This window comes from Taudactylus pleione, unplaced genomic scaffold, assembly GCF_031769625.1.
Source record: "Taudactylus pleione unplaced genomic scaffold, aTauple2 ptg001408l, whole genome shotgun sequence".
Classification (NCBI taxonomy): Eukaryota; Metazoa; Chordata; class Amphibia; order Anura; family Myobatrachidae; genus Taudactylus; species Taudactylus pleione.
This window is the reverse complement of record NW_028285808.1, coordinates 3,066,852-3,078,830: the sequence shown is the minus strand read 5'-3', so window position 1 is coordinate 3,078,830 and position 11,979 is coordinate 3,066,852. Positions and strand designations below refer to the sequence as shown.

At 44.2% G+C, this 11,979-nt stretch overlaps 1 protein-coding gene across 1 annotated transcript in view; it reads left to right on the top strand.

Moving 5' to 3' along the window:
• The first annotated feature begins 435 nt into the window (after positions 1 to 435).
• NSG1 (neuronal vesicle trafficking associated 1) overlaps positions 436 to 11,979 on the top strand; it is a 67,948-nt gene continuing 56,404 nt past the window's right edge. The window contains exons 1-3 of the mRNA XM_088463566.1: positions 436 to 665; positions 1,043 to 1,193; positions 8,887 to 9,003. Of these exons, the coding sequence (XP_088319692.1) occupies positions 1,065 to 1,193; positions 8,887 to 9,003 (246 nt within the window). The 5' untranslated portion in view covers positions 436 to 665; positions 1,043 to 1,064. The remainder of the gene's footprint in view (positions 666 to 1,042; positions 1,194 to 8,886; positions 9,004 to 11,979) is intronic.

Here is an 11,979-nt window from a genome sequence, read left to right as displayed (position 1 = left end):
CATGTGACATTGTCCTTGGTAGGCTCATAGTGCTGTTGCAATAGTGACTTTTTATTTTCCTGCCATGATTAGTTCATGTATAATTGCACAATATAATAAGCACATTACCAGAGCTGTACGGAATGGGTGACAGAGATTTATACATGAATCCCCCTCTATCTGCAAATCACAGGCACCTATTCATTGCAGAATGACAGCATAGCAATAACCAGGGCAATCACATCGTCCCCTGCAGCCCTGAAAGAGGTAAGAGCGACTGATCAGAAGAGCTGACACCCCAGGTATAACCTGGGCACAAGCTAAGGTGTATGTGGTGGGAAGCTGCTGGGATGATGGGTGGATGCTGGTTTTGCACCAGTTACAGCCAGGGAGGGACGGGAGGAGGAGGGGAGGAGTTGGTGGTGGCACCCGGGTGTTTCTTTGTGTTGGATTCAGCAGCAGCAGCAGCAGCAACCTCTAATCTGTAAACCCATGGGTCCATGCAAATTCCCCCATCATCAGTGAGTGTGGATCCCAGCACCCTGCTTCCTTCTCACCTACCCCTGCACAGACCTGACACAAAGACCCAGCTCCTGAGAGAGTGCAGAGAGCCCCCCGAGCTGCCATTCCCCTCCCTGCTTTCCTGGGGAAGAATCAGAGCAGGTATTAGGATCACAGCATCCCTGGTAAGTCACCATCCCTTTACCATGATGGGCTCCTGTACTGGTGCAAGTCAGCAATGCTCAGCATTTAGTCAATAGGAAATATGCTTTATCTGTTGGAAGGGACCATCAGTCCCAATGATAAATAGGCTGTGAATTATTAAACAGAAGCAGCGTGCATCATTTCCTGATGGGGGACAGGGAGAGAGCTGTATCTTATTATTCTCCCATAATATGTGTGAGCAGGAGGGGCTCAGAGCTGCCTGGTCTGACTCCCTTTGTTCAACATCTGGGGGTTCTTACTGCTGAGATTGATTATACAGCATATATAATAGAGATATATCTCTGGTGCTAGGAGGCAGCTGCTTTTATTAAGGTTTGGATGGTTTTATACTTTGCAGGGGCATTCAGTAGTCCGGCAGGATGGTGAAACTGGGCAATAATTTTAGCGAGAAGGGGACAAAGCCCCCTATTTGCGAAGATGGATTTGATACCATCCCCCTGATGACCCCTCTGGATGTCAACCAGCTGCAGTTCCCACCCCCAGACAAGGTATGTTATAATGATTGATGGTGGTGGAGGGGGCATGTACAGGGCAGAGGGGGTCACATGCAGGTATTCTGTGCATCTAATTATTATTACACATGGTCTGACAGACAAAAGACACATCCAGGTGGCTAGGTGGGTTTTAATAGCCCATTTGGTTGTTTTTCCACCACCCATCGGACACATGTTATTAATGTTGAATCTTAAATACACAAGCATGTTATCAGTAGTGGGGTAGAAATGATTATTGTATGCGAGATGTGAAATCTGCTCATCAGAAGCATTCCCATAGGATTCATGTCTTTAAAGTTTACATCACTTTCTAGTCTAACTTAAGAAATGTCTAAAAACCGAATTTGCTAAAGAAAATGATCAGTATTCAAATTTCCATTTTATGATTAATTATATTATCTGATAGAGCAGTTATAATGTAGCCCTTTATTCAGCTGGCCTAACATACTGTATCTGCCTCCCACAATAGCTTCAGTCTGAATTCTAATTTGAGGCATTGTCTTCCTAGTCCCTGTGACCGACCTTCCCAGTTGTATAAGGGCCTTTGTTCATTTTATTTTATTGGTAATTAAGAGTGATATGTGCAATGTGTATGCATTTCTGCAAAGAATTACACTGCTGTCATGTGTCACCTGCTCACTTTCCTCTAGCAATGAATCCAATTATTTGTATTATTATATTAATAATAATAATAATATTTATTTATGTAGTGCTAACATACTCCATTTTGCTTTACAATTGGGACCAAATATTCCTCTTATTCTTTGTGCTCTGATATGTATTCCAGACTGTGCACCAGATATGATCAGGCATCTATATAGGTCTTCTGCAGGCGTAATAATGATAATACTCCATGGCCGGAATATTGCAGTCAGAATGCAGTCCTGGCATATATGTCTTGCTCACATATTTGTAACGCTGGTGAGATCATCCAGCACAGTCCAACTGATTGTCTATTCAAATATGCATTCCGGCAACCAGCACTTGATAAAATGGTTTATTTACATGGGGTTCTGTATTTTTTTTAGCTTCTGGTTATTTTGTTTTTCTTGCAATCTTTTTGTCACATATATGAATGAGGAATGATGTAGGTAATGTATAAATGGACAATTTGCGAGACAACCTTAGATCAGTTTGTATTAATAAAGGAACATTTGCAGTGCAATTGATTTATACATAATAAAATTGTAGCAAAACAATGGAATAAAAATTGCCTATTTATTTACTTAGCTTTGCCTTTATTCAGATAAAACTGTTGTACACGCAAAAAAAAAGTTACTGTAACCCTTAGCAACCAGATAGCTGTTTTTATCTTCTAAATTGCACTGGAAAATGATAGCAAGTATCTGATTGGTTGTTATGAGTTTACATCACCTCTTTCCTGTGCATGTTTTCATCCATAACACCCTAGAGCCCTGCACAAGCTACCTGTACCTGCCTTTGTATCTGCCAACACTACTACTCCCAGCCAGGCCTGCATCCCAGGAAGCATTTGCTTAAAATGATCATGATCATTTTATGTGTTATATTATATATTAGTAATTTGTTTGCTTATTTACTTATTATATTGTTTGATTGCTGGAATAAATAGCCATACATTGTGAAGCTTTTGTGTCTCAGGCAATGGTTACCGCTTTGTCGCTAATTAGCGGATATTGCCGTCTATAGCCTAATGAGCCTGAGCGAAGTCAATGGATCAAATGCCTTCAAGTGAGCCTGACTGCTGTGTCAGGCTCTTATGGGGACACTGTGGATGAAACACTACCCAATATTTAAAATATGAAATGTAACATACTTTATTTCATGATAGTGCACTTAAGGGAAATAAAGAAAAGACTAATACATGCAACAAACTATAGATGGTCTGGGTGGACGCAGTAGGGCCGTAGAGAGACGGGACCAGGTACTAGGGGCGTGGACAAATAATGGAGGCGTGGTCACACCCCCTACAAGATAAAATATATATGTGATGTGAACCGGCGCCGAGCACCCCTCAGCCAGGTGCATATCTGGGGGAGGGAGTGCACAGCAGTCAGAGAAAGATGCTCTGCAGCAGAAGCCTCCCAGTACCCTCTGCAGCCCGTGTAATTAGTGCCCACTCCTCCCCCCTCTCGGCGCCCCTGTAGGACGCCCACCGGCTGCGGAGCCAATCAGTCGCTGTGCGTGTCAAGACGCACAATTGAAGATTGCACCAGCCCTACGGAGTCGCTGATTCGCCATCTATACATGGTCACGTGTGCCATGCTCGCTTCTGGCTAGCTACCCGTTACAACCCGGAAACGCTCACCATATTTGCACGGAATGAGATAGATCCCCTTCCGTTTGTGTACGATGATGTCATCAGCCAGTGTCCAATGTCATTCCCTACCAGCCAAGTGGGCATAGAGGGCGAATAAAGCAAACCCGCAAGGGGCCGAATTTCTAATTTTCCTGGAAAGTGTGGGCAAAAACCTCAACTTCCGCCCTCACTCACGTCACTTCCAGGTACAACTACTGAAGGGGTTTTATACTCTTCCATATTTGCACCTCTCTGCATCGCAGTGCAGTAACCATCGGGGAGCATGCACAGTGCGCCTCGGCCGTATGCTCAGTACTCCCAACATCGGCCAACTGACTGGATATCGGCATTGCGTGCAGTTAGCGAGCACCTCTGAATCAGGCACTCTGTGGGTTGTATCTATTGCCAACTGAACCCCTATCTATTAACACCACAATTACTAAAAATACCCCCCCCTCCCCCAACGCCTTTGACTTACATTGTAGCACTTGTAGCATATTATTGTGAAGATTTGCTTTATGAGGGATTATGTATTCATATCACCCTCCTGCCAGGCTGAAAATCAATTACATGGTAATTCTGCTTCACCATATGATATTCCTCTTTTTAAGCAAATGTAAATATGATAGACAGTAAGAGCTGGTAGGAGCGATGCAGAAGTGCGGCTCTTGGCGATAGCTCTTATCTGCGTGACGTGCCGCACCGGCCGTGCACAATGCTGGCTGCGTTTAAAGATTTAATATATGGAGGAGGGTTTCAGTTGACAATAAATTAAGGACAAGGAATATATATATATATTCAGTCATAGATTAATGATCCCTAGTTTAATATGATTACTCAGTATTACCACTTTTACACCTAAATTTCGGGTCTGACCCTGAGTTGGAACAGGGTTCCAATCCGGATCAGACCCGGAATTTAGACGGCGCCGACCCAGGATATTCCCGAGTCTACACCGTTCACACCAGAGTCGGGTCTGCATAGACCCGGCTTTTCCGGCATTGAAGAGGACGCTTGGAGATGACGCCATCTCCAAGCGCCACTGAAGCCGGACAAATCGGCCAGCATGCGGCGCGCTCCAGGTCATCGTGACCCAGAGCGCGCCGTTCACACTGCAGGGTTCCACTGGTTACTCCCGTGTTAAACCCTGCAAGTTACCTGGGTTGGATTGCCGGGTCACTCCCCCCAGCGATCCAACCCTCTCCCCTTTTACACCAAGGAGCTACCCGGGTTAACCCTGCAATAACCCGGGTTTTAGCTCCGGTGTAAAAGGGGTATAGTAGAGAAAATGATATATATGCACTGATATATCAGGCTTTACTGACCTTATAAAACTAATAGCAAGGACTATGGGCTGAATTGCTTATCTGCTGTCTGATTATTGGCTAGCTTTTGTGATCCGTCATTCACTGGGTCCCCCTCCACCCCACCACAGACATCACTTTCCTGTTCCCTGGGAAATGGGAGTGGCGGGCATCATCTTCTTTTATGTTATCCCAAATTCCCACTGAGCATGACAGACAGAACAGATTGTAGCCAATTATTATATTGATTTTGAATTAAGATTATTATTATTATTAATAATAATAACATTTATTTATATAGTGCCAGCATAGTGGCATCCATGTAGCATTTATTTGAGGTCCGAAACTGTTTTCTTATAGATAACAAACCCCAGGAGACAGAAGATAGATTGTAAGCTTGTGACCACCCTGTCTGCCTGTTATTACCAGGGCAGGATGTACTAAATGGAAAATGCGATAAAAACCCAGTTTTCGGGGTTTCACCAGGGTTGCCTACCCTCCCGATTCGGACGGGAGCCTCCCGATAAACGGGTGCAGCTCCCGCCCCCCCCCCGGAAAGGCAGGCAAGCCTACCGCCTGCCGCCGATCCCCCCTCCCCATTACCCGATTCGCGTCATTTTGGCCCCGACCCCTGCTTCACAATGCCTTTTTTCTGCATTGTGTAGCGGGGGCGGGGCGAAAATGACGCAATCCCTGTAACGCCCGCAAACCGACCTCAGCTCGTTTGGACCGCCCCCTTTTGCCGGCCACGCCCCCTGTTCTGCCTATCTGACTGCTCCCTCCCGGAAGGAGCAGCCAGATTGTCGGCAAGTATGGGTTTCACGGCATTTTCCATATGTACCATTGGGTGGGTACCGGGGCTTCGATGCGGAGGGTAACGCCAACAAAAGCGTTAACTATGGGCTTCTACCGCATCGCGCTGGGATGAGGGATCCGATCGGATCACTCCCAGCATGCCCCAAGGCCGCCGTGTCATTCTGCGCATCTGCACGTTTACTCCCGGGTCATAATCCTTGAAGTCCAGGGAGCAGCGCGGATCGCAGAGGACAGTTATAGTGCTGCAGTCAGAGTATGCTGGCACTATATAGATAAATGGCAATAATAAATAAGCTTTCATTGCTGATTGGCTGAGACCATACTAGAAGCTGCGAATTGGAATGCCTTGGCACCGGCTTACCGAATAACATGCTACACATTACTGAAATGTCAGAGAGGACTTGTCCAAAAGTAGACACCCCCTTAAAGAATCTGGTTTAAAGATGATGTCACTGAAATGTAAATACCGTAAAACAAAACATGTATATGCGTTGTACATAGAAAGTGCCATAATAAAGGCATGTTAGGTCAGACATGCAATATAGTTATAGCTTTATTATACGGGGCTCTTTTAGATTTGGACGCAAACGCAATTTGCTCCTGTTCTCCTGTAAATTGCATTTTTTTTTCTACTGTGCATACACAATCAAAATTCATTTTGGGCTTACAACCCCTAGTATGGGGCCGCATTAGTGCTGGCCCAGAGATGTTTAACTTTGTGTATGGCAGAGTAATCATACTAAACTGGAGAGTATTAATCAAACAGGCACATTCAACTAGCACCTTCTAGAAGATAATAACTACAGTCTGATTGGTTGCTATGGGCAACATCTCCATTTCTAAAAACTCTCACTTTAGTAAATATACCCCTGTGTCTCCTGGAGTAACCCAGGCGCATATACTACTGTTCTTTCCAGGAGTAACCAAGGCACATATACTACTGTTCTTTCCAGGAGTAACCAAGGCGCATATACTACTGTTCTCCCCAGGCGCAGGTGCATACAGTTCTCTCTCCTGGAGCAACCAAGGCACATGTACTACTGTTCTCACCAGGAGTAATGCAGGTGCATATACTACTGCTCTCTACAGGAATAACCCAGGCGCATGTACTACTGTTCTCACCTGTTTTGATGCAGGTGCATACAGTATACTACTGCTCTCTCCAGGAGTAACCCAGACGTATATATACTAATGTTCTCTAGTGGAGTAACCCAGGTGCATATACTACTGTTCTGTCCTGGAGTAACCCAGGTGCATATACTACTGCTCTCTCCAGGAGTAACCCAGGCGCATATACTACTGTTCTCTCCTGGAGTAACCCAGGCACATATACTACTGTTCTCTCCTGGTGTAACCCAGGCACATATACTACTGTTCTCTCTTGGTGTAACCCAGGCACATATACTACTGTTCTCTCCTGGTGTAACCCAGGCACATATACTACTGCTCTCTCCAGGAGTAACCAAGGCGCATGTACTACTGTGCTCACCTGTTTTGATGCAGGTGCATACAGTATACTGCTGCTCTCTCCAGGAGTAACCCAGGCGCATGTACTACTGTTCTCACCAGGAGTAATGCAGGTGCATATACTACTGCTCTCTCCAGGAATAACCCAGGTGCATGTACTACTGTGCTCACCTGTTTTGATGCAGGTGCATACAGTATACTGCTGCTCTCTCCAGGAGTAACCCAGGCGCATGTACTTCTGTTCTCACCAGGAGTAATGCAGGTGCATATACTACTGGGGATAAATTTACTAAGATTTGAGTTTGGTTGAGATTGCAATCTCCGTTGAGTTTAGGCATTTTTTTGCAACTCGCAAATTTACTAAAGATAAACTGGGGTGAGTTTGGGAAAGATTTCTCTCTTTCACTGTAAAACTCGGATGAGATTGCAAACTCGAATAAACTCACCATTGGCCAAACTCTGAAGTACTTTTCATTAAAAAAATACAACTCGAGAATTTACTAAGAAACAAGATTACAATCTCGGGTGTAATTGTTGCAAACTCGCAGCAAATTAGAAGTTTCAAAAGACTACCTCCTGAGCTGCTAGTTTGGCAGAAACATACACAGATCAGTGTATGTTTCTGCATTGAATCACTATTGTAATGGTTAATGCTAAAAAATTAAATGACGTACGGTCCACCCCCCCCAAAAGACATAAGCAGCCCCGGAGTCCTTAGCCAGTCCCGGTTCCTACAATTATGGGGTAAAAAACGTGTAGGGCTCCCCCCCCTGTAATTTAGGAACCAGCACCTGCCTGCAGGGCCAGCATATAGTACTGTTCTCTCCAGGAGTAAAGCAGGTGCATATACTACTGTTCTCTCCTGGAATAACCCAGGCATGTATACTGCTGTTCTGTCCTGGAGTAATGCATGCGCATATACTACTGTTCTCTACAGGAGTAATGCAGGCGCATATACTACTGTTCTCTCCTGGAGTCCTGGAGTAATGCAGGCGCATATACTACTGTTCTCTCCAGGAGTAAAGCAGGCGAATATACTACTGTTCTCTCCAGGAGTTACACAGGCGCATATACTACTGTTCTCTCCAGGAGTAACACAGGCGCATATACTACTGTTCTCTCCAGGAGTTACACAGGCGCATATACTACTGTTCTCTCCAGGAGTAACACATGCGCACGTGCTTCCCTTTCAGAGTTGCACACATCTTGCAGTAGTGCCAGCTCTGTGCGATAAGCAAAACGCTGTTTTTCCGGCCTATTTTGTATTTGTGACACACACATCTAAGATAATGTCGATGTAAGTCCAGATGGACAACCCTGATCCTTGTTGAAAGTTGAATTCTATATTTTTGCTGAAGTCTTCTTGCAAAGTGCAGTCATGATACCTCTGACTGTGAGAGATGACAGAGCGATGGCCTGTTACAATGCAATCACATGGGCAGGACAGACATTTTGTGGGCTGAAACAAAACATATGAAATTGGAACTTATCAGGTCTTTAGGAACCAGCGACGTCCCTGAAGTACAATTACAGTTTGTATATAATGAACAGCTCTACACTTGTTTCTAGCTCATTATTTATAATAGGGCTAATAACTGTACTTTCCACAGTGATAACATTTCTGGCTAAAACTTACTGTATATGTAGAAACCAAATATGAAGGTTGGGGAACCAGCCTTGAGTCCTCTTGGAAATAGAGCACTATATCAATTAAATTATTATTATTATTATTATTATAATTACTGTTACTTATGTGTACTTTTTTTTTTCGTAGCCTGATTAAAATATTTAAATGATATATTTTACCCCTGCTGTTCCCAAGGTTGTGGTGAAAACAAAGACTGAGTATGAACGTGATCACAAGAAAGGAAAATTTCGCCCTCCGAAGATTGCTGAATTTACAATCAGTATCAGTGAAGGAGTGTCTGAGAGATTCAAGGTAAGCGGTATGTATGTATGTAATAGGTAGTATGTACAGTATGTAATATATGCCGTATATAACCCTTTCACTACCTGGAGTTTGTGAAACTTTTGTACCTCAATTGGTCTGACAACAAGAGACTTTTCTTTTTGCACACTAATATAAACTGTATTTTATTTTGTCTGGATACTTTTATTGTAACCTAATTGTCAATCATGTGTAAAGTTAAAATGCTGTATGATCAGCACACGCGTCAACCACATGCCACATGCATAGGGGCCCCCCTCCTCTCTGGCATAAGCCAGAATCTACTGCGCATGAGCGGGTCTCCGGGAAAATGGCACCTGCACCTTATTCCCCGTAGACCTCTATTCTGGGCATGCGGGAGTCACATGGGAAAATAGTCACCCCATTTTCCCTGTGACATTTGCTGCTCTGCATCGCCGGTCCTACGATGCAGTGCAGCACTCCGGAGACTGTGTAAAGGTAAGTATAACTATATATGAGTGCAGGGTGTGTAGTGTGAGCCCCCCTGGACCCCCCACCGCACACCGTGCACCCATTATAGATACGCCCCTGCACATGCAGAATATCCTCAAGTACGTACACCCTAAACTTGGACGTCCTTGATAATATTATACAGTTGTAATTCTTTCCTAATTAAAAACCACAAAACTGAAATTTTTAGTCAAAATCTACCAAAAGCATTATTAGATGATCACAAACATTCCTTATATATATCCAACTAGAATTCCACAAAATAAAAAACATCAGATTGTAAGAAATGCGTACAGTTATACCCCTTTTACACCAGAGCTAAAACCCGGGTTATTGCAGGGTTAACCCAGGTAGCTCCTTGGTGTAAAAGGGGACAGGGTTGGATTCCCGGGTGGAGTGACCCGGCAATCCAACCCAGGTAACTTGCAGGGTTTAACACAGGAATGACCCGTGAAACCCTGCAGTGTAAACGGCGCGATCCGGGTCACGATGACCTGGAGCGCGCCGCATGCCGGCCGATTAGCCAGTTTCAGCGGCGCTTGGAGATGACATCATCTCCAAGCGTCCACTTCCACGCCGGAAGAGCCGGGTCACTGCAGACCCAGCTCCGGTGTGAACGAGGCCGACTCGGGAATATCCAGGGTCGGCACCGGCTAAATTTCGTGTCTGATCTGGTTTGGAACCCTGTTCCAACCTCCGTGTCAGACCCGGAATTTAGGTATAAAAGCAGTATCACTTCCTAAAGGATTTAACCCCCTAAAGTCAACAGATTTGTCTATATTAAAATAACACTAATTACACAGATTGTCCAAGACATTATTTTTATTGTGAACCAGTAGGCTACTTGCATAAGTATTTAAACCCCTGTGCTCCAGAAGCTCTGAGTTTACACAGATGAAAGATATTGCCCTAATAATTGGCTTTCAATTAGACTCTGTGGGCCGTATTCAATTAGAAGCGTAAGCAGTCTTCGGCAAAAAAGTTCGCCAATGATGTCATTTTGCCATGCAGGAAAGTATCGCCGTATTCAATTCCAAATACTTTTCGCAGACACGAAAACGCAATGCAATATAATAGGCAATAAAGATTCGCCTATGAATAGGTGGTGAAAAAAAGTGCAGAATTGCGGTTTTGGGGTGCAAACGTCGGGAAACCACCCATGACCTTTGGGATAGCCCCGAAAGTATAACTGCGTCAAAAAAATCCTAAAAAAATGACTTTGAAAAAGTGAACAGAAAAAAAGCCAAGTTGGGGTGCAAACTTAAAAACTAGTGAAATAAGCTTTTGAGGGGTCTGCAAGTATGGGGGAGGTGTTGTTTTGATTGCAGGTGCTTGCTGAAGGTGCGTTTTTTAAAACTTAACGTTTGCGATTTTTAACCCATTTTCATGTACCCCAAATTTGCTGGGACTACTTATTTTCTCAAAAAAAACCCTGCTAAATGCTATTCTTCACCACTTGGGCAAAGACGCTAATTAGCAGCTTTTGAGAGCATTTAAGTACTCCAAATACCTTCAGCAGGGCTATTCGGGGGCATCTAGATTGATCCCCAATGTTAGTGCATCTTTTGATTGGGTGTTATGCTGATTTCCCCAAATCTGACAGCACTTTTCGCCTGTTTGCGTTTCACCAAGTCCCGTTTTGCGCGACCTTTGGAATTGAATAGGGCGCGCACGAAAAGTTTTCGCCTCCAAAACACGCGAAGTCGGCGAAAAGTACATTGCGCCGACAGCTGCAAAATTTTCGCCGCTAATTGAATACGGCCCTACATGTGAATCAAAGGTCAGCTTTTATTCATACAATGGGCCTGTATGAGAGGGTTGCTAGGAAGAAGCCAATATTGAGAAACCACATGAAAAGCATGTCTGAGTTTTCCAGAAAATATCAGAGTGGCTCAGCTAAAATGTTGTATAAGGTTTTGGAGTCAGATGAGACACAATTGTAGCTTCTTGGCCCCAATTAAAAACCTAAAACTGCTGATTTTTCAGAAACACCATCCCGACAGTGAAATATTGGGGTGGTAGCATCATATTGAGGGGATGTTTTTCCTGGAGACTCCGCATCTTGTTAAACATTGAAGGACCAGCGTATGGTGCAAGATACAGGGAGATACTGAAAGACAACTTGCTTCAGTCTGCTATAAAACTAAAGCTTGGAAGAAAGTTAACCTTTCAGCAAGACAAGGATCCCAAGCTCAAGGCCAAAGCAACACTGCCATGGTTGCAGAACAAAACGGTGAATGTTCTACTATGGCCAAGTCAAAGTCCAGAGATCTATCCAATTGAGAATTTGTGACACTACTTGAAAATTGCAGCCCACAAGCGTCACCCAACCAACCTAGAGCAGATCTGCAAGGAAAATGGCCAAATCAGTCCCAAACAGTGCGCAAACCTGGTAGAAACTACACCAACAGACTTAAAGCTGTTACTGCAGCAAAAGGTGGTTCTACCTACCAACTAGTCCGCAGGGGTTGAATCCTTATGCAAGCAAAATTTTTC